The following is a 23032-nucleotide window of genomic DNA, read 5'->3' on the forward strand; positions in this document are numbered from 1 at the left end:
GGCGGCTGATGGCGTCATGAGTCTGGGCGGAGCATAGAGTGCGCATGCGCCGCCGCGTCGTTACAGCAGCTGACCAAGTACAATGACCTTTCTCCGCGTTTGGCGCGCTATTGACGGTAAATATTCATCAATTTGCAGCCTTTTCTTAAAAATTTTTTTACTGTGAGCAATGTGTATGTAGCCCGTATTTGTTATAAACCCTGCCGGTTGCAACTGTATTTATAATTTGGAGAGGCAAATAATCTCCTTGAACAGCTAAAAAAGCAAGCAGAAGAAAATTTCAAATTTATTTTTTAGGAAGTAATCAGAAAAACATTTTGGCTTTCATTCTTTTTTTATTTTTGTCAAATGTGGTAAATTAATAATTGATTAAAGTAAAATTTGCTGTTAGTGTGTTTGTACCTGCATTGTAGTATGTGCTATTAAACAAAAGGAAAAAAATTCTAAATAAGGTAAACTGTACTCCTTTTTATACTTTTCCCTTTATTTACACTTTCCCGCTTTTTACACTTTTTTACTTTGTCCCCATGAAAAGTGCAAATAAGGGGTTTTGCTGTACCAATTTTTGTCGACATCTGGCAACTTTTTAACATTCATGTCAGCCATATTGGATCGGCCATTTTGTTTACGATAATTTGGCTTTCAGATTCGTAATCAGCGACCTTGAAAACCTCTGTAAGCCAATTTTCATTCCCGTCAAAGGTCATTTGAGGTTTTGGCCAGGTTTTTGGGCTTTTCTCCTACTGTGAGATGGTAGCAATGATTCAAAAGTTAAAACATACCCAATTGTTGTTACTGTATGGTATGAGTTGCAGCAGAAGGTTGTGAGTACTGTACTTTCTGTACCTATTTTAGAAGGTGATTCTACTGGAAAAAATATTGTAACTAATTCTGTCAGTTTGAATGCCTAAAAGTACCTATTGATCATTGTGTAGCTTTTGGGGCTGATAATGCTTCAGTCATGTTTGGAAAAAAAAATGGGTGTCTGAAGTACTAAAAGAAAAACAGGAGAATATCATTATTGGCTGCTTGTGCCATTTGATTAATTTGAGTGCTGAGAAAGCTGCATCATGTTTGCCCATAATAATTGATGATATTACTTTGAAAAGAGTTCAAAAAGAAAGGATAAATTGAAGTCTTTGCAAAATTTACATGGAAACGTATTTTTGCATCTCATTTTTATCGTTTACGTTTCAGTATCAATTTTATTGATGAATATTGTTTTACCAAATTTTTAGTCAACTAAGACTGAAGAATCTTGTATCTTGAGTCAGGAATCAAGTACAGGACCATTCGTAGAGCGAATAGCTGTGGAGCGAGGCTCTGGGTGAGAACAAAAATTTGACTATACCACAGAGCAGCCTGTATTAATCCAGTTGGGATGAAAGCAATAAATTATTTGCACAGACTCATAACAATTTATTAAAATCCAAACCCTTTCCAGAGTATTTCTGCAGGCTATTCTGCCTGTGCCAACTCCAGCTGGACCTTCTTCCAGTTGGCGAGGGGCCCGTGCTCTGGACGGTACTTCACATTGCACCCGTCGTTGGCCAGCCGACCATCATCTCGGAGCTTCTCGTACACCTCGCGGTCGTACTTGGTGAAACCCCACCTCTTCGACACGTAGATCTGCAGCACGCAATCAACAAACTCAAACATTAATTAATCTATACAGAAAAACATTCTACAACTTGGCTCTTAATTTTAGTTCAGTTAACAAACTATGGATTATTATTGTATTCACAGTTTAAAAAAAAATATGGATTTGGTACTTCATAGCTTCCATTTAGGAAATGTTATATACATATGAAATAATCCAATATTGAATTGGGTAATTCAACCATATCCCATCAGTTTCAATTAACTGTATCTGATATATTTTTATTTATTTTCATTGACGTAATTAGAGATAACAACACTCAAAGTCTGGGGAATTGAAAAAGAATCAGCCATTACCTACTGAAAGGAACCATCCCACACTAAAAACTAAAATCATGATTGGTGGACCAAGATTTGAACCCCGTTCCTTCCAGATGCAAGTCCAACAATTAACCACTGTGCCACTTCGCTCGGTATCATGTTTTCTATGTGTAACACATATATTAAAAAATTTTATACAAACACAATGGTATGAAACCCTTTATAAAGTGTTGATTATTTTTTTGAACTTCACTGACGTTTACGCAATTCATGTTGTGCTGATGTCGCATCAATTACTGAAAATATTGGTGGAAAATAGTTTTTAAAATGCACAAATGTACCTTGTTTCAAGACTGTCGAATCTGACAGACAAGAACAACTTTACACACCTTCTGACGGCCCGGGAACTTGAACTTGGCCCGTCGCAGAGCCTCGATGACTGCAGAACGGTGGCGGTCGCTGGTACGCACACTCATTATCGGCTGGCCAATGCGCACTCGCGCCACTGTGCCTTGGGGCTTTCCGAAAGCCCCACGCATACCAGTTTGCAGCCTGTGGGAAAAAAAATTCTTACTAAATTGACAATGTGTGCAAGATTCTAATTAATAGTGGAGCTGCTGTAACAAATATTAACTAACAAACTGTAGATATCAGCACACAACACCATAACCTATTAAAATTGACATCCAATAAAACGTACTCTTAACTTATACACGTAACTCTCACCCTGAAACAATGTTTTCCAAAGTGACAGAAACGAACATGTTTATTCAGGAACCAAAAATTAAGAGCCTTACTTTACTTGAGGTTGAAGGATGGGGGGGGGGGGGGGGGACATCAGTAACATAGACAAACTTACACTGCACTAAAAACCTGACTTTTCATCAATACGCAGATGATGCACAACTACATATTTATCTCGTGTGCTACAAATTACTTAAAATCTAAAGTTGAGAAAATTAAATAAGATCTTTCGAACTGTACAAGTGGTGCAGCAAAAATCCAAAACTAAACAACATTTACTAAATTTATTAAATTGGAGCAAATATAACTTTGAAAAATCATTAAATCATTTTATAATTACGATTAATAATGACCAAATTCCAGAAGTCAAAAACATCCAAGTGCTTCTATTGTACTAGAAAAAAATCTACAATTGTCAAAGCATATTTCAGGGACTATGCAAAAACAATACTAATGGCTAATTCAACTGCAAAAATTTGAAACATATTTTACCCACCAATCAAACATAAAATCTGTGACATGCTAGTCCATTCCACTTTAACTATTGTGCAGAATGTTAAAGGAATAGTATAGAATATAGGACTTAAGAACACATATCTATGATATACATAAACTTGAACTGAGGATAGCATATTAAAATTTTTTTGCAAAGTTATAAATGGATAAATATGGAACATAGGTGACTAACTAGGCAGGTGGAAAGAATTAAAATTCAAAAGAAGCCTACATATAAATTCAATAAGCTAATGCAACTGACACCTATCATTGCCATCTCACCAGCACAGGAGAATAAAATATTTTTTTTCCCCTCAATATTGTTACGAAGTATTTTTTTTTTCTAATTTAAGTTAGAGAGTTTATTTTGTTCTTAAGATTAATATTTTCAATGGCACAAAGTTCACCATTAGATCTCCACAGCTAAATTCCCGTAATATTTCAGCATTTACTCACCTATCAGCACCAGCACATGACAACATCTTGTTGATGCGTATAACATGGAACGGGTGCAGCCGCATTCGAATGTGGAACTGGTCCTTGCCGCAGTTCTTCACCATGTACTAGAAACACAAGATGAGTCATTCCCCATACTCAAGAGGCCCAGAGTTAAGGTTAGGCTTCAGCCAGCTTTTTTTTTGCTAGATGTAGATTTTTACTAGGTTAAATTTTTTGAAAAATCTACATTCATTTAGTTACCATGATGCAATTTAATATTTAATCATGGATATTTACCAAGACATTTTACAAATAGAATATAACAAGTAGGATATATCAAGCAACAGGGTTGGTCGATTTAAACCACAATTGTTTAAAACATAGGTTTTTTTATAAATGTATTTTTTTAATAGAATAACTTAATTTTTTTAAGATTTAATTACACTCAATTACAAAAGTTTGGTCATTAATGTTTCTTGTGATTTACAGAAACAATAAATTTTATATTAATGAAGATCTAATAATTTAAATCATCTGAATAAGTTGTAAATCATATCCAGCTAAATACTCTTCTAAAAATAAAAATATTAAATAGTTGAATCCTATTCTATGGGAAATTCCAGACTAATGTAAATCCCCATTCGGTGGGAAAACCCATTGTATGGAGAATCCTCTCCCTGTAAGGAAATATGTATTCACTAATATAGTACACATTTACATGTCTATAAAACCATGATAGCATCGCTTGATCCAGATCTTCGTATTGAGGTTTCTTTAATTTCTTAGCAGATTTTCCATCCTCCTCTGCTTGCAGAATTTGTTCTTTGTTTTTCCATATTGTAGAGACGGTAGTGCGGCTAAATCCAAAGCATCTTCCAAAAACACTGATCTTTTCTCCCGCCTCTATTGAGTGTATTAATAAAACTTTTTCGTCAACACACAAAGATTTTCGTTTACTCGCCATGTTTACAGTTTGAAAGTCTGTAAGCAACTGCAGTAAAGATTACGTGTAACAAATTGACAAGAGTCTAGTGACCGAGGTAAACATGTGCAAGTTCATCATACAAAAACAAAAGACAAAATTTCTTAGAATTTCTGGTACGTCAGTCGTAAACACGTGCTAAATAATACAACAAAATAGCAAACAAAAGAACGTACACAGCTGCAGTTCTTATCAATTTCGGCAACTTTAAAGTACTGCTTAATGATTTATAATGCCGCATTGTTGTCAAGTAGAGTGAGTGTGAAGCTATAGAGTGTATTATTGTATAGAAAACAAGGTTAACCAACCAAAGTCAAGCAATTTCGACGTTTTAAGGAGTCTGTCGTTAAATCGAGTGACGTTATAAAGTGTTTACACTGTAGTTGAAGGTGCAAATAGCTTGCTTACAACGTGGTGGTTCATGCACTGTCGGCTATAGGATAGAATATACAATGATAAATTTCGAGCATAAATATTGATTTAAAAACCAATGAATACTAATAATAAATAAAAACTAATAGCTGCCTTCCAGTAGTTAATCACACACACCTCTCATTTGTTTTAATCTTCCTTGTAAGTGGAAATCATACTGTAATATTAATAGAATTGAAAATCCATCTGTCCTGTGTGGCTAGGCAAGGCAAAGCAAAAGTAAAATTGCACCGAGGTTAAAAGTGCATGGAATGATCATGCTCATGTTTCCATAAACACTCATGAAGGTAACATAAGACAGGGTACTAGCTCAATTCAGTCCATCATATTAAGTCAACATTATCTACATGTGGTTGATGATTTGAACAGCACTACAGTAAGATCGCCCTATTTTCTTGAAGGCTCTACACGTCTACAGTATAATTTTCAACACCACTTCTATATTCCAAAAATTCTGGGCTACATTAGTTTACTTATTTAAAAAAAACTTGGGGAACACAGAAGCAGAGATCATACAAGGATAATGTTGACTGAAACAAAAATTAATAGGAGTCAGGCATAACAAATGACATGAATCATGGTGAGCTTAGCTCAATAGTAATCACCTTGTTTGGCACAAGCTCTTGCCTTTTTGTCAGTACTGATCTTTTAAATCTCATTGCAGTACAAATATTTTAATTTCAAACAAGTCATAACTACCTCTTAGTTCACTCTAAAGTAAAAACATTAATAGGACTAAGAAGCTCTTAATGCAAGAACTTTGTAAAAAAATACTGATATATGTAGTACCAATAGCTTATCCAGGGGAAGACAAGAAGAGGCAGCTGAGCCCCCCCCCCCCCCCCCCCACAATGTTAGGGTAAAAAAAATAAACCAATATCCCACTCAAGTAAAATTTCCTTATTAGGTATAAAAAATTTAGCACCTGACCTATAAATACATACAATTTTATCCTTTAAAAAATTTTCCCCTGTAAACAAGTATTAATTTCTAAATATCCTGAGAAAAATTTAACATGTCTTTACTTTGTATAGGTTACATAAGAAACAAATTTCTGAAAAATTTATTAACTGGTTGTTGTTGGTATCTAAATACTTTAAAAGAAACTAATTACAGTAGTGCCTCGCTACGCCATACTTGTAGGGACCGGACCCTGCCTGGATCACCGAAAGTCCGGATTAACTGTACACCTATCCCTCACTTAGCACGACTAATTGGTTCCTAAAAATGCTTGTGTTTTTCAACATTACGTAATCAGAAGCATTAGTTTCCATAAATAGCAAGGCTAATTTAGTTAATGTGTTCCAAAATTGTGCAGGAAAATATACTTGACGTAATATAAATACGTTGAATAACACTCAACTATAAAAATGTCACACCATTTATCTTTATATGCCTTCCTTCGCACTTTGTATGACAAATACGACACTGCATAACAGGAGATACGTGGTTATGTACTTTATTGTCAGTCTGCTGGCTAACTTGCCAGCCCGGTTGTGACCTTCAAAACACGTCGTGTTCCTGTCCAAACCATCATTTACTGACAGTAAATCCGATATTACTGCCTGGATAGTTACATTTTAATTTTTCAAAAGTTAAAGTGCTTATTCGCATATCATATCACCACCTGGTTAACACCAATCCTGTCGGGCCAATGATTATTATTTTCATTACAACATTCATTTAACAATCTTTTCTATAAATCATCTGTTCATTTCTGTTCCGGTATCTAACATCAAATATATTCCCGCTAGTACAACCAACAGCATTAGACTTAAATAAATTTTTGGTAAGAGTCCTTATTTCGTACAATTGTGCGCACAGTTGACTTGCTTAAAACTAAAGTGCGACCAACATAAGCGTGGCCTTCATGACAATCTGCGTGCCGTAATACTTATAGTTTTGTCTCAAATACATGAACACGATGAATTATGAGTGATCAAGCACATACAGTTACCGGCAGATGAATGGGCAGACGTTGCTTTTGTTTGAGTGAATTCCCTGCCATTAGCTAGACAGAATTCAAGGCCCGGTTTGTGTCAAGACGACAACGGTACGGCACGGCAGTATACGCGCGGACGTAAAAACATTTGGTCCTTAGCCACAATTTAACTTGCCATAGCTGATGTTTGTACAACAGCCGATAGCGTAGATAGACCTGCGCGCACATCTCTTCCCTCCTTGTTTGGCTAACTGTATCCCACGGCACATCTGTTGTTTACAGAAGTTGAAACAGACTTCGTGGCGCCGTGCTTGACTTTTTTTTTTGCCTGCCGAGATATCGTGCTAACTGAAATTTACAGACATGCTATTCAAGACTGGGGCAGTAAAATTCACATCGCGCTAAATGAATCTGCACAATCTGAAGATGTGCTAAGTGAGGGACAGGTGTAATCAACTTTAAAATGTATCAAAAACAAGTTTTATAGTCAAAAGAAAAAATATTGATTACAAATCAACGTTTATTTATTATAAAGTACTTAAGAAAGCTATGTAGTTATAAAACAACACTATGTATTGTACACATGTAACTAAAAGGTATAAAACATTTACAATTCACTCAAAAATTCTGTAATATTCTTATGTTTTAATGATGATTGCTGTCATTTCACCGTGCGATCTCATAGGCATCTCAAGCTCAGCAGACAATGTGTCACTTTGCTTCTCGAAGTAATTCAGCAACCCTTGCAGTATTATAGTAATTTCGCCATGAGTTGAGCAAGCTGCTTCCTCCGTACCTTCATCATCATCTTCCGAACTGTCTACTTCAGTTGCTGTGTTTGCAATGCACACCTCCACAATTTCATATTAACATTTGATGTTCATCCATTCAGATATGTCATTCTTCTCCATGCTAGCACAATCCTCCAACTGTTGAAAAACTTGTACAAAATCAAAGCTAGTAAAATTTGGTTGAGTTTCGTCTTGTCCCTGGTTTTACTGTGAAATGCTCGGTCATAATTTTTTTTCAACTTTTTCGAAGAGTTGACGGCTTAATTTATTCGCATACTTCTGCATCAAAGTACGTAAATGATAGTCTTCAAGGACACTTATTAATATGATTCTTTCAGTTAACTGAAGGGTCCGTTTCTTGTTGCTCTAAAAGAGACATGATCAATATTTTCTTACATCGCAGTTTTATTGCTTCAATCACTCATTGATCCATAAGTTGTACTAAAGCAGTCAGAATTTGTGGCAGAAATTTTACAAAAATTTCAGCATCTCAATTTTTCTTCACTCGGGTGCTACAGTGCATTATCAATTACCAACACAGCTTTTTTTCTGGGTGGTTTTTGTCTCCTATAAATTTTTTTGTTATAGGGCATATGTTTTAAAAAAATTAATCTTTAAAATTTTGCCGTCCATATATGCTGATTTTTGTGAAGTGTACTGGGCTGGAAAAGCATTTTTGCTAAGACTTTTTAAGGGCCATAGGCTTAGTTGATTTATCTATAAACAAAAGTTGAATTTTCAAATCGCCAGAAGCGTTACTACAAGGAAGCAGTCACTCTTTCTTTTTTTACCTTATGACATTTGGCTATGGAATCCAACTTTGAGGCTAATTTTTTAGGAAGCATTTTGTAATTTAATCCCGTTTCATCAGCATTAAACATTTGACAAGAATCCAAGTTTTCATCTTTAACAACCTTTTTAAATTTTAACTTTAAAGTCTTCACTTGCACTATTGCAAAATTTCACCACTTACAATAAGTTCATGAACACCATGTCAATCTTTCCAACGAGACAACCATCCCAAACTGGCAGTAAAAGAGCAGGGTCACCTTTTAATTTTTCATTGAGTTTGAGCGCAAACGCTGTTTAAGTTATGTCCAACAATGGAACGCCTTGTTCATGTTGTAGGCAAAACCAAACGTACAAAGCCCTGTCTAAAGTTTCTTTTTCTTCTTTTTTTTAAGTGCTTCTGTTACCCAGACTGTCCTTGCTCACTTTTTTCGCACATAAATCTTCAATTTCTTTCCCATTTTTTTTTAATCAGAAACTGTCTGTTTTCCCACTCCTAAATCTTGGATAATGATGTAGGCTATATAATTTTCATTGCTCTTTGCTAACTTGGTCCTCCTAGCATTGGGACCAAGTCTGTGGCGCAAAGATAATTTTTTGACTACATCTTGGTGTTCGGTAAGCCATTTTCCTGCACATCATCGGTGAGTTAAGTATGTTAAAATGTATGATTCTGTGTGTCAGTTGACTTGCAAAATTCTGTGTGAGAATGATTATGTGTTTGACCATTATCTTACCTTATGTCGTTCAGTACTTGAATTATATATTATTGTCATATTGTCTTTTCTTTTTGAGTTGGTATCACCTTTCTATGCAATGAAATATATTTTATTGTTCAATATATCTTCACAAGACCAACTGTATGTGACTGTCACGATCAAGAGTTGCAAGTCTAGTGAAAGTGTATATTGCAGCAGTTCCCAATTTTTTTCAGCTAGGGAACCCTATGATCAACTTTTCTTTTGGCAGAACCCCAAATCCTTCAAAGAAAGTTATTTGACAATAATTGTGCCTTTTTTATATGACATTCGTCCTAACTCACGGAACCCCTGTAACCCTGCCACGGAACCCCAGGGTTCCGCGAAACTCTTTTTGGAACCGCTGGTATATTAAATCAATCAACAGTAAGGAAAATTATTGAATCACCAGAGACAATTATTGTTCTTGCAATATATTAAAATAAATTGAATTTTTAATAAAATGTTGTGTGTATTAAATTAAAGTGTTTGTTATATTCATCATTTTTCAACAGATGCCTTAGGCGCCTTACAGTTAACTAAAATTACGTAAGAAATATTAAATTCAAATAGAATGAATTTTTTTTTTGAAGTTACACTTATTTGGGCGTGTTATGGACAAAAGATGAGTGAATTTTTATGATGTGTGCTCAGCATGCAAAAAAATTGACAGTATGAAAAAAAAAGCTGCAAACAAATCATACATAAGTGAGGTTATGTTATACTTCTTTAGACACAATATGAAAAAATAATGACAGTGAATTTATATGATGAACGCGCAGCATGCAACAAATAATTGATAAGATGTAAAAAGGCTACATAAAAAATTTAAAAATGTGCTTTTAAATCATATATCTATTTTAGTGAATGATATTGAAACTGGTCCACACAATTAAAATTATTTATTTATTGTGAACATTAGTGATAGAAATTAAAGTAGCCCCTTACAAAAAACTATGCTTATAATGACTATAAAGGCTTATATCTCTGAATATTTAGCTCTAAACTAAAAACTGTGAAAATATTTCCCTTTTTGGAAATATAAGGTTGTGTCACTGGGAATATTTTAATGATTTTTCGAATCTTGAATTTATGCCCTTTTGAACATCTTTGTTTTTATTTTTTAAATGTTCTTATATCTTTCAACGTTATAATTTTATTAAACAACTGTTTTTTTTTCTTTTATAAATGTAATATATGTTTTTTGACAAATTTGCTTTTTTGTAGTTGCGCCCTTTGAAATTTTTATATTATATTCTTCGTTTGTGGTAACTTAATAAATGCTGCTAAAATTATTGGTAAATAGCACAGATGCACTTAAAATAATTAATTTTTGTCAAATTTTTTATCATGTCATAAATAAATTTAAATTGGAAATAATTTTTCATTTGTACAGTATTAAAAGGAATTTTGTTTTTTAAAACATTTAGTGTATATTAAATTAAAGTGTTTGTTATATTCAGCATTCTTTAATGAGCACCTTAGGTGCCTACAACCTCCTAGTATTAAATATTTAGCACAAAAAATAAGACTTAAGGGACATGAATCATGCTGAGCTTAGCACCACAGTAATCACCTTGTTGGCACAAATCCTGCCTGCCTCCAGGGCCTCCGACGACAGCTGTTCGTACTCATCCGACACAAGGTGGACACACAAGGGAAAATCTTCCACGCGGGCCTTTTTCCTGCCCAAGTCGAAGATCCTTATCTTAGGATCAGGCACACCTCTGCAGAACCGCGATTTTGGATAAGGCTTATTTTTGCAATATCTGTAGCTGTAAAAAAGTACACACATATACTTGTTTATACGTACATATTAGTTAGCTGAATGACTGTAATAAAAAATATTTGATTATTCTCAAAATGCAACATTCATCTGAATCAAGCTCAAGATTCCAGGTCTGATGTGCTTGTTTAATTTTTATTCCAATATTTTTGCAAATAGTAGTGGTATTAAAACAATTTGAATTTCAACAATTTAAATTTCAAAATTTATATTAAGAAGTTTTTCACAAGCCTTTGTATCCATTTTTAATAAGATTAGTTTGTTTTTTATTTTACATTTGTTTAAGCCTAGCACTTAGGCCCTGTTCCAACCTGCACTTTTTTGTATACAAAATTGTCTCATGACCCAATTTTGTCAACATAATCTGTGACTTTTTTTTAAAATTTACATTTTGTAAACTTCAAAGATTACTAAGTACAAAAATATGAATTACCAAATCACTACCAAGTCAGTTTAACCTTATACCAGCACTAGATACGTAATGAATGCAATTATTAGTATGAATAAATTTATCTTTATATCTAGAAGCTTCAATATTTAAAAAAAATATATTTTAAAAATAAGGTACCATCATAACAAGGGTAAAATGTCTAATTTTTAAATTTAATACATTCATTTTTGAAAAAGACAAGTTATTTTTAATACCACTATTACTTTGCCATTGCACAAAGGTAAGATAACTTTAAGTCATGTTACCCACAGACACAGGTACAAATCAGATGGGACATATAATAAACTACCACAATAGCACACATGTAGAGTCAGACGCATATGGATAAACGCAATGAATATGTATAACTCCCAATTCTATACTGCACATGAATCAGTGTGACCAATAAGGCAGTATTTGGCCATGGTGGTAGTTATGTTTTATCATGTTATGATGATGTTAAAAATTGTTTCAGCGACAATAATTGTGAACACAACGGTGTTAGAACATTATGTGGTTTCATTTTAGGCTATATTTAACCTACCCTAACTATTTTAGTGTCTCAAAAACTTTCTAGCACATATAAATTCACATTATTGGTCATAATATTTATACCTTTTATTTAGGTCAATAACTAGCTTTATTTTGAAGATAGTCGTTTAATATTAAACATTGTTGCATTCTAAACTGCATTATTGAGTTAGTAAATAAAATTTTATGAACACACACACTTTAATGAACGTGATTTCATTGGTAACCAAATTTCCAAAATATCACATCAATTGCTACTGATTACATTTCCGTACATTTACAAAACTACCGGATGGATGGTGAAAAGGAAAACACTTGCACTTCTGGGATGTGTGTCCATATCATTTCCATGGTTCATACACTTTTGTTAAATCAAATATTAAGGTGCTTTTAAGGACCCTTTAACCACTATCAAGAGGTAGAAAACTTTTTGTAATATCACTAAATACCTAAAGAAAATAATGATAAAAAGTTATTAAACAAAAAATAATTTTGTTGGTTAGTTAAATTCTTACAGATGAACACATTGTAGAGAATTATCTCTGCAACACACATGTAACACACACATGTAGAGTTGATCTGGAATTTAATATGATCACTAATTACATTTAATTTATAAGTTCATAGTAAAACAAATATTTTTAGTTTAAATGTGAGATGCTGATTATGGAAAACAAATTAAAAACCTTTGTACACATTGTTAGAACGCAGACAGGACCGCAACGCACGCCAGGTTTCGAGCTGGCTGGTGGCCCTGTACAGCCACTGTGTCATGTGCTGTCCACTGATGTAAGACATGCAACATGTGCCTGGCCAGATTACAAGGGTCCTCGCTAGCCTCCTTTCCGCTCTTCTCGCACCGTCCCACCTCAGGCCATCGTCAATTATCCTTTTAGTGGCCTGGAATTCTGCGGGTTTCCAGAGGCCGCCGCACAAAGTGGACTTTCAGACATCGGGTTGGCCCAAAGTGACGCGACACTTCCAACCAACCCCCCCTCCCCCCCTTCTGTCAGTTCCAGAAAGCCTGCCAAGATTATAAAAGCAGAGATGCAGGCTTCCACAGACGTTCTGAGCGAAGAGCAGAACAGCGGAGAGTTTCCCCCTCGGGGAGTGATACTGGTATTACTGGTGATACCTGCGAGCGAAGGCCTGGCGACCCAGTCGGTTGCGATGAGCGATAGTTGGGGACTGTACTGCGGCGCAGTGTGGGTGAGTGTGCGAAGGAAGCAGACAGAGGCTGACAAGAGCAAGCCACTGTAAAGACAAGCTCCAGTGGAAGGTGTTAATGTTTCAATGACCATGGCAAGATTGTTGTGGACAGAGATCTTGAGTGAATTAATTAAATTTACGGTGTCGTGTAGACATTATTAATAAATCAAACTGTACTAATAAATTGGGCTATCCCTTACGAACCCAGTTTTTTCACCAGATTATATTTGTAACAATATAAAATCTACGTCACTTAGCCCGAAATTAGAAAATTGTACAAAACATGTGTTGTCTGTTGCCAAGTAGGAAACAAATACATTAACAAACAAATGTTTAGCCATTATTTGCACACTATTAATATTAAGGAGTTTGTAAGGACTATTAATAAAATTTAAAGACTTTTAAAGGCACTTTTTCAATTATAGACAAATAAAAATATTGTTTTAAGGATACTAAGAACCCTGCTTACATGCCATTATTGGAGAACCTGCATAAAGGGCATGTCATACTATATAATTTTTACTTCCAACACCTTCCAATATGTTATATCAAACAAAATTGGATGGTTATGACGTAACCAAAAACATCACCAGCACAGCTATGATTGTTTGACAAGCTGAAGTTTCTATAAAATATTTTGGATATAGGACAGGTTCTAAATAAAATAAGTTGGATGTTGAATGCGATCGGCCAATCAAAATCGTGCCTAGCAAAAACAGAAATATCAGTTTCTGTCTCAACGTTTCTTTGAAATGGAAAGAGCAGATGATCAATTAAAGAGATTATAAAAATTAAATAACTAAAAAAATGTTAATATGAATGTTGTACGCGAAAACATTTTACTTAAAAAAATATCTGAAAATTTATTTCTTTAAGTAACAAATATTATTGATTTAAATTAATTAATGTTCAAAAAATTTTAAAATGCACAAACATAATAAAAAGTTTGAAAATTCAATCCAGTAAGTACTGTGATGCGTTATTTAATTTTAAAATTGAGAAAAACATTGAAAAGTTTGAGAGCTTAGACCAAAAAAAAAACTTTAATAAGGTAAGTGCACCGGTACTCATCACTGCTCAATGGTCGTCACTAGCAACTTCAAATGTAAGTAATAGAGAAGTAGCTCAATAAATCGCCAACTTAAATATTGACAAAAATTTGGTCGACGTTCTAGCTGAAATTACAACAATAGTTTTCGGAACAAACACTATTTTCAATCAAAAAAAGTCCGTGCATCAAAAGTTCGTAGAGCAGAGAAGATAAATAGGGGAATTCCTATACTAAAACACTAAGGACGTAAGTGCACATTTTTACTTCTAATTCTGTAATTTTTCATGTTTATTCGTGATGTTTTGTGCTGAATGTGTTAGTTAAATGTTCTTGAAGAGGTGAAAGTGTTTATTTAAAAAAATTTGTTTTCTTTGTATGATTTAGTTAGGGTGACGAAAACTGGATCAATAAAAACCTTGTATTGCTAGTGTTCGTCATACCTGACGAGCACTGGTACATTTAATATTTTATTTAAAGTTGTACTAAGTTACACCCTAGAGTTCTTAAATAATGTTGGTTCTTTGTTGTTGATAGACAAAGTACATTATTATGATCAGATCCAGTAGTCGTCACCTATGACGACTTCCGATGCATGTGTATGACGACTTCTGGGTCTGAAATAACTTTACTTTATTGATTGCAGAAATTGTGTAGGCATTGTTTACATTAATTTAGGGGTCATTCGATATATATTTTGACATTAATAAGTAAATTAAACATTGCAATGTGTCTTGTTCTTTAATTACAGGGCAAAATGCCAAAACGGAAAATACTGTTGTATGAAGAGTCAGCCATGGAAGCTGCTCTTAAAGATGTATCGAATGGCACGAGTATAAAACGAGCAGCAGAAAAAAATAGTGTGCCAAGAAACACATTGTCCGATAAACACAAAGGCAAATCGCCCTTGGGTAGGAAGATGGGCCCTGATTCATTTTTAAATTTTACTTCTGATACCGCATAACATGCTATGTTATGTTGCAGCAATGAATCGAGTCGTATTGCGTACGCGTACAGTATGACGTCGCGTAAATAATAATAATAATAGAATATAAACAATTAACAATATTTGATAATTAAACAGTTTTTGTTAACCAAGAAACAATTAAATCTCATTAGAGCGGCTTTATTATATCTCTTTCAAGATAAGAACAAAAAAAAGTGAAAATACGCGATAGTGAAAAACAAAAACATACATATTTCGGTAAATATTTACTTGGGCGGTATTTCCGAAAAAAAAATGTCAAAAATTCGAAAATACCTTTATTTAATGCTCTTCAACTTCCTCATTTCATTAAAAGCGGCGGAGATTAGAAATTCCAAATACTTTAGGAAATATCGAATTTTTAAATTTCAGCACAAAACCAGCGCATTCCTGTGGCGTGCGTGCACCATTGTTTCTTGTTTACGTACGAGTATCTATTTTTTTTATTGGATAATGATGTCACGTGATTGTTCGTGATAGGCCAGAATTCAAATGAACTAATACGTGATTATTTAGTTCAATTATTGTTTAAAACTGTGTTTAATTACCGCCTCCAACTTAGGTGACTTTTTAACGTTTCTAATTTTAAAGTCTTATTTGTTATTTTGATATTGTTGCGCAAGTAATCAGTAACAAAAAAATTTACGTGAGTTGTTACTGTACATCCTTTGTTACGGGTTTGTTAGGTAAGGTCAGTTACATTATAAATATTTTAAAACTAAACAGCCATTAAAATTAATTCACAAAATAATTTTTAATGTCGGCTTAGTTTGAAAGTATTAATAATGTAACTGACCTGACCTAATCAACCATTTTATTAATTACGCATTCACGATCACACTGCAAAATAACAAAAATGGCGCCGCTCGAATGGTTCCACGGGTCTTGTATTGAAAAATTAAAAAATTCAATATCTTCTAAAGTATTTGGAATTTCTTATCTCCGACGCTTTTAATGAAAAGAGGAAGTTGAAGAGCATATGATAAAGGTATTTTCGGATTTTTAACATTTTTTTTTTGCAAATACCGCTCAACTACATATGATGAAATTTAAAAATTCGATATCTCCTAAAGTATTTGGAATTTCTTACCTCCGCCACTGTTAATGAAAAGAGGAAGTTGAAGAGCATTAAATAAAGGTATTTTCGGATTTTTAACATTTTTTTTTCGGAAATACCGCCCAAGTAAATATTTACCCTTATTTCTAATTTGTAAAAAAATACTTTGTTACGTTGTTTCTGTTCCAATCTCAAACTTTGTCTACACACATAATACCTTTAATAGACAGTAAAAAAAACTTAGACAAGGAATTTCCAAATTATACTTTACTTAATCAACAAACATCGTTCTTTGTAACGTAAATTCATCGAATATGCGCGCGCATGCGTAAAATATACGAGAAATGCGAGTAACAAAATGCAGCCGTGTGTTAAGTTTCGTAACTCGTTACTAGACGGCGCACCCGTTACTCAGTAACGAATACATACGGTTTGCTACAGCTCTATATATATTTTCATGTTAGTTGTGCTGTCCCTCTTTGTTCCGTGAGTGCTGTAAGTAAATTCAAAATAGTACAATTCTATCATTCTGGATTCATGAATTAAAACTAATGCAGCCGAAATCGCACATGACGACTACTGGCACAAACATGTGACGAACACTGGCAAACACGAAAATTTGCATGACTACTGGCTCGAAATCACACTTTTTTCAAAATTATAAATATACAAAAATAATTTGTTTTTATCTAAAAGTGTTGGATAGCATTGTAGAGTAAAGTTTGAGGTTAAAAACAAACATGTAGGGGTAGTAATACACCTACGAGGTTATGTACACAATTTTTTTTTCTAAAACTCTTCTTAGCATTACAACTACTGGTACATTTACCTGAATGTGACATGATTAAAAACATATTTGAGGTTATATTTGATGCAAAAAATTGGAAGCCATTTTCTTCCAATGCTACCCCTCCAACTCTATACTGGAGGAAAATATTTTAGTGTGACAGGGCTTTAAACATAAACTTTGTAGGTTAGTCAAAAGGAGTAATACTTCCTTCGTCTCAAGTTACAATTTTGCAAGGGGACTTCTGCCCGGTAGCATACTTCACAATTTCCTTCAATATAATGGCCCTGCCAACTTGCGAGATGTTTTCCATTTCAAGTGAAAATCAATTAGGGTGGAAAACAGAATTAGCTACGGCCATAACGTATTGACATAAAACACCGTCTTTATGAAATCAGTATCGGCTACACTATATTCCTAAGGATCTCTGGAGAACCACAGGATCAATTTTCAGCTAGCTAGTATCAAGTAAACAGAGTGGTGACAACAATCAGACAATCTCTTGTGCGAAAAGTCTCTGCTATACTATTTAAGCACAATGGCAGTGGCCACCTAACTGTACAGACTACCTAATGTAACCTATAAACTGTAATTTCTCAAAAACCGGTATGAAATTTAAAACACTGTTTTCAGGATAAATAGAGGAATGAATGTAGTGTTTAAAAACATCACACTTGGAATTTTTTTTTACGGAAATACCAAAACCCTTGCAATTTACCAAAATAACATGGGTAAATGTTCAAGGTTGCTGCTTGTCCAGAGGCAAGGAGTCCCCCCCCCCCCCCCTACTCTGCCCAATTTCTGAAGCCACTTCCTAAAGTCCTTTCCTCTTCTCAAATGTAGTATCTTTCCCTCAATCCTATTCCACTCCCTCCGCATCCTCTTTTAACCCAGAAAAGAGGGTTTAAAAATTTCTGCTGTGTACCGTGAAACTTTAGTTTATAATCAAAGTGGTATATTGACGTCAGTATAGCAATACTACGATGTTTACCTACAACTATATATGTACTGCACATATGTTATCTGTCTTGGTACTACTTATGTAAAGTGTGAATTTCTATTATGGAAAAAAGTCCCTACATAACATTTTTGGTACTATTTGTGTCAATTGTGGTTTTGTATTAATAAGGAAAATATCCGTATGTAATCTAACGTGTTTTCGTAATTGCAACTATAACAATAAATTTAGGTAGACTGTGCAGTAAAGCGGCCGCCATCTGTGCTTGCTAGTGACGTAAATTTATATAGTGATTAACACCGCAGCCATTAATGTTTTCTAACCGAGATTTTCCCAATTGTTGTCAGTTGGGCAGACAAAACCATCAGGCAAAACTCTTGTTGTAAGTACAACATGGTGGTGGGCTCGTCACTGCACACGATACCTCTTCAGCTATAACACAAGTTTTTCAGAACCAGTTGGAATTTTCAAATGCTAATTTAAAATTGCACAGAGGAATAACTGTAGTGTTCGGAATAAAAAAAAGACAGTTTCAGAATGTTATTTTATTTATGGAAAAGCAGCTACTCTAAAAATTTACATGATAATATTCTATCACAAAATAATGCTCGATATCAATTTCGAAAAACTGGATACTGAGAAAGAACATTGCGTACGATTTCAGCTATCGTTTTACATATTATGACTAGATGCAAGGCCATTCGTTTAAACTATTTTAAATGCATTTGAAACATCAAGCCAAATACCAAAAACTAAAGAAAAAGACCACATTGTAAATCAGTTGCACCTGATGGCAAACGTCATGCCATCTAATCTATGATGTCAAGAGGTGAGCAGTGTCCCAATTAGTATTGGAACACATTGTGCAACATCAGTCTTAATGGGTAAAATACCTCAATAACCTTTTATTTTTACTTCATATAAATTATAGTTAATAGTTACGAATTAAAAACACTATTTCCAAGACCCAAATCATATAACTAGTGACTAATTTACAATTTTTACAACTGGCAGAATCACATGCTCACCAACGTGCTGGTCGTCGCCCCATTGTGTTGAGATACCGTTTTCCAACAGCTTTACTTACGTGAGGTCTTTATCACTATCTGAAAATAAGTAATAAATTAGTACCCTATAATGCAAATAGCGAAATAAGTACGAGATAATGGGCACAATTAACACAAAAGTCACCTACAATCAACAAAAAAATTAATCACGTCCGCTTTCACTATGCCAAAGATATTAGAGACAGAAATGTAGGTAATGTAACTACTTCAAAAAATTCCGTCTTATATAGATTCAAAGTACCGTAGAACAAATAAAAGAAGGAAAGTAAGCAAAACAATCGTTTAAAAACAGAAATTCGTAGCCCCAAAAATAATTGGCACAAACAATGTAATGAAAGATGCATTTGACACACAATTATCAGTTATATGGGCGTTCCACTACTACACAAATAAAGATTCTTAAAGCCCTAATATATTATTAGATTTCCGACCATCTTCTTTCAAATCCAGTCACACTATAAAAATTAGCCCTAATTTACATCAAAAGTGACATATACACGAATATTTGATTGGTGACAGTTTTCAGTAAAATATTATCATTCCTGCATGGGGGCGAGGTCTAAACACAAGTTATTCACAAATTTTCACACCTTTACAATAATGAGAAGCAATGAATGTTCGACTCGAGATTTTGCTTGATGAAGTATTGCTTCTTAGTTTAAGTAGGAGAAGAGGGCCCCAGTGATCCATCTAGCCAGTACATGGCCCATTGTGAACGTCCAAGATAAAATAAGCATTATGAAATTGGTTTACGCTGTTAGCCCGTATGCAGCCCCATGCAGGTGAAACTAAAATGCCTCGCGGCTTGTCCAATTTACTGTAAATTGGATCCACACCTCGTGGCTCTTCTAAACATAAAAACTTATGTAAAACGAAAATGCTTCCTGAGGAGGACAATGACATTTAAGTTAAATGACAGATAGTTTCGTACCAAATCAATGAAGCCCGGCCATAGAGAGTAATGAAAATGGATTAGGTGATACACTATTACGGCTAACTCAAAAAAGGCATGATGATTATGTCTCCGTGAAGCGCGAAGTTGTCTAGCCACAGCACGGGATGAACAACGACTGCCGCAGCCTAGGGGGCTTCTGTGCTGCCAAGGGTTCAATTTGCGTGCAAAGTTCACAGAGAGTGCGTGGCAACTCATAGGTACTAGTTTTCAAAACCTAATCGCAGGGTGTTCAATTATTATCTTTTTATAATAAAGGCTGTTGACATAAAACTGTCTTTTAAATAAGTCTTTGAATTAACTTTACATTCAGGTAACAGCAGAAGAATACATACACACATTTGGCAATATGCAAAAGAATACTCTAGTTGGTAGCTGCGCAGGCGGCTAACGATGTATATACGCGGGGGGCTGTTCGAATCAGAGCACTGCACTGTGCCAGGAGCATGTTTATTTCACACGCCTTGCTGAGGCTCAGATGAAACATAAGTAACAGCCTGTGCAATCTGAGGGAGCAAAGGCGGTCAGCATCTACGCAACCGTGTTTTACACGAGCACAGGCCTGATTGCTACGGAAACATGCCATGAGCAAAGAATACCCCTGTGATTTCCGCCTTGTCACTGATTAAAAGAATCATACTTACATCATAAGTTATGTTATACCATGGTCGATTGCCACTCGGGTGACAATTGATTCACCGGCTCTAGCTAATGTTCGTTGCGCTGCACTCGGCTTCCCCTGTTTGAGGCAAAGAGGTGGAATAACGACCTATGCGAGAGACGGGAGTGCTTGGGACGATGTCAACTTGAACAGGCACGAGTCACGTACAGGTCTTTGGAAATATTTAATGTCGAGAACCCGTGATAAACCTGACCGTAGGCCACTAGGCATGTGTTTAAGTAAAACACGACACTGAAGATAGTAGGCTCGTTTAGTGCCGAGAAATAATTTGAACAGGCCTGCATCGCTACACGCACTAATAACAGTAATATCCTGGAACGAAGATAATCACAGTCGTAAAAACACTTAATTAACCAAAGAGCTGTAATAATGAACATAGAAACAGAGCCATCACAAGCATGGGAAAGATGCGAGTCAGCAGAGTTAATGCACGACATATCCATCCCAGTGTGTAGATAGCAAGCGAATTTTCAGGCTAGCCACCTGCGTACACAGCAGTGTGCCAATTTTTCAACACAAACATACATGAACATGAACCAATCTCGAAATACAAACATAATATAATTTTTTTATACCTAACTAAAAATATTTATTAATAGTACCTAGTTCAGGAAGTATTCACTGAAACCTATATTAACACCAACTTATTGTTGGGTAGTGAAATGCCATAGTGGTCTCAAAGCAAAGGAGGGTACCAATTGCTCATCAATACATATGCTATGACCCCTTCTGCCTTCTGCCGAGGCGATGTTGAGGGTGTGGAGTTGCTTTTGGGCGCCAACTAGCAATAATAACTACGTGCTAGTGCATAGCCGAGACTCTTGACTCAGGGCATGACGTCGCCACGTGGCCGGCAGGCAGTAAGGGTCGTTCCTAAGAGTTACCCCCGGCTGTTTTAGCCACCAGGGACGCTATGCTACGGGCGTTGTAACAAATACGTGATGACTCAATTTAAAGTGATTTATTGTCAGGCACGCTATACATGCGCTGCATCGTGCATGACCCGCTTACTGGGAGCCGCGCTCTACAGGACACGTTTCTGATGGGCTTGTGCCGTGCTACCCTAACGTTCCGTGCACACTTCGCACTCCATTAACCTGAAACAGTATTTAAGTAACACTGGGGGGTTCCGGTGATGAGCACGAATTAAGTAAGGGGTGAACTCGGATCGACTAGCCGGACTGTCCGTGAGGCTCGGAACTGACGGGTTGAAAACTCACGCAATTCCGGTAGAGATGGCAAGGGCGGAGGTCGAGAGACTCCGCAGGCGACTCGCGACTAGTCTCCTTGGAGGGCGGTGATTAACTGGCGATGGCTGTGACGTCCGCACGACTCCCCAGCCTCGCTCCCGCGAAAACGTGTCGTGTGCAAAAGTAACCCCGGGCCATGCGCGCCGCCTGATCGCGCTAAAGTCCAGAATTACAAATAATATTTAAACATAGCCATTACTCAATTAATATTGTTTTTAAGAGTGCTGAGAGTTAATTTCAAAGTCCAGATAATCAGGTCACCTAACAGTACCCCCGTGGTCGACTTTCGCGCGGGTTACAGTCGATTAGGCGGGGCAGCTTATGTTCAAGGCATAGCACCACCCTGCACCCAGGTGCGTTCATGTCGCACACACTCGGGGCGAGGCGGCGATGCGCCATAGCGGTCTGTGCGGATTCGAGGAGCACTAATGGTTGGCGTCAGCTAATTAATGCACACTCGATGCTCACCATCGATGTGTGACGACACATTGTGAATACTGGGAGGCTCAGTAGCATAGCCAGGATTTGTATATGGGGGGTTAAGAAGCATGGTGTCCCTCCCCCTATTAAAGGGGTGGGTCCGGGTGTTCTCCACCAGAAAAATTTGGATTTTAAGGTGTAAAATAGTGCTATTTTAGCACTTTTAGGTACTTAACTTTAAATATTGTAATGGTAAAAATATTTTAATTTTTTAATAAAAAAATTGTTTGAGTGATGAAGTAAGAAATTAATTAAAGATATTTGAATCAATCCAAGTGCCTTGTCCTCCACGTCCACTCAAAATCATAAATCATGCTCGAAGCTCGACAATACAAAAATAAAAGAATAAAAATGGTTGGGTTTCGGCAAGGCTGGCCTATTCCTGGAAACAATTAGCTTTAGCTTGAAGAGTTACCCAGTCACCAGCTGCTTATAATTACCGCGCTGGTTAAATACAATAGGTAGGGGCATGCAGATTTCGTGAAAAGATTTCGGGATTAGATGAAAGTTAAAACACTGTAGCATCGTCTGTGTTTCATG

The 23032-nt window shown here is 35.6% G+C and overlaps 1 protein-coding gene across 1 annotated transcript; it reads right to left on the reverse strand.

Moving 5' to 3' along the window:
* Positions 1-1395: 1395 nt before the first annotated feature.
* LOC134542314 (large ribosomal subunit protein uL16) lies at positions 1396-19705 on the reverse strand. The gene is made up of 6 exons (XM_063386466.1): positions 19257-19705; positions 19090-19167; positions 10847-11045; positions 3616-3722; positions 2310-2472; positions 1396-1629 (listed from the first exon to the last, which is right to left on the reverse strand). The coding sequence occupies exons 2-6, from the start codon at positions 19110-19112 to the stop codon at positions 1459-1461; spliced, it is 663 nt and encodes a 220-aa protein (XP_063242536.1). The 5' UTR covers positions 19113-19167; positions 19257-19705; the 3' UTR covers positions 1396-1458.
* Positions 19706-23032: the final 3327 nt, after the last annotated feature.

This window comes from Bacillus rossius, chromosome 1 (genome assembly GCF_032445375.1).
Source record: "Bacillus rossius redtenbacheri isolate Brsri chromosome 1, Brsri_v3, whole genome shotgun sequence".
NCBI lineage: Eukaryota > Metazoa > Arthropoda > Insecta > Phasmatodea > Bacillidae > Bacillus > Bacillus rossius.

Bases quoted from the DNA above. Each gene is read 5' to 3' on its own strand.
- LOC134542314 (XM_063386466.1), bottom strand. From the start codon at position 19,112: ATGGGGCGACGACCAGCACGTTG. The intron at 3,723-10,846 runs GTGATTACTGTG...TTGTGTTTCTAG, and splicing joins GCAGGATTTGTGCCAACAAG to TACATGGTGAAGAACTGCGG. The intron at 2,473-3,615 runs GTGAGTAAATGC...TTTTTCCCACAG, and splicing joins TCATGTGCTGGTGCTGATAG to GCTGCAAACTGGTATGCGTG.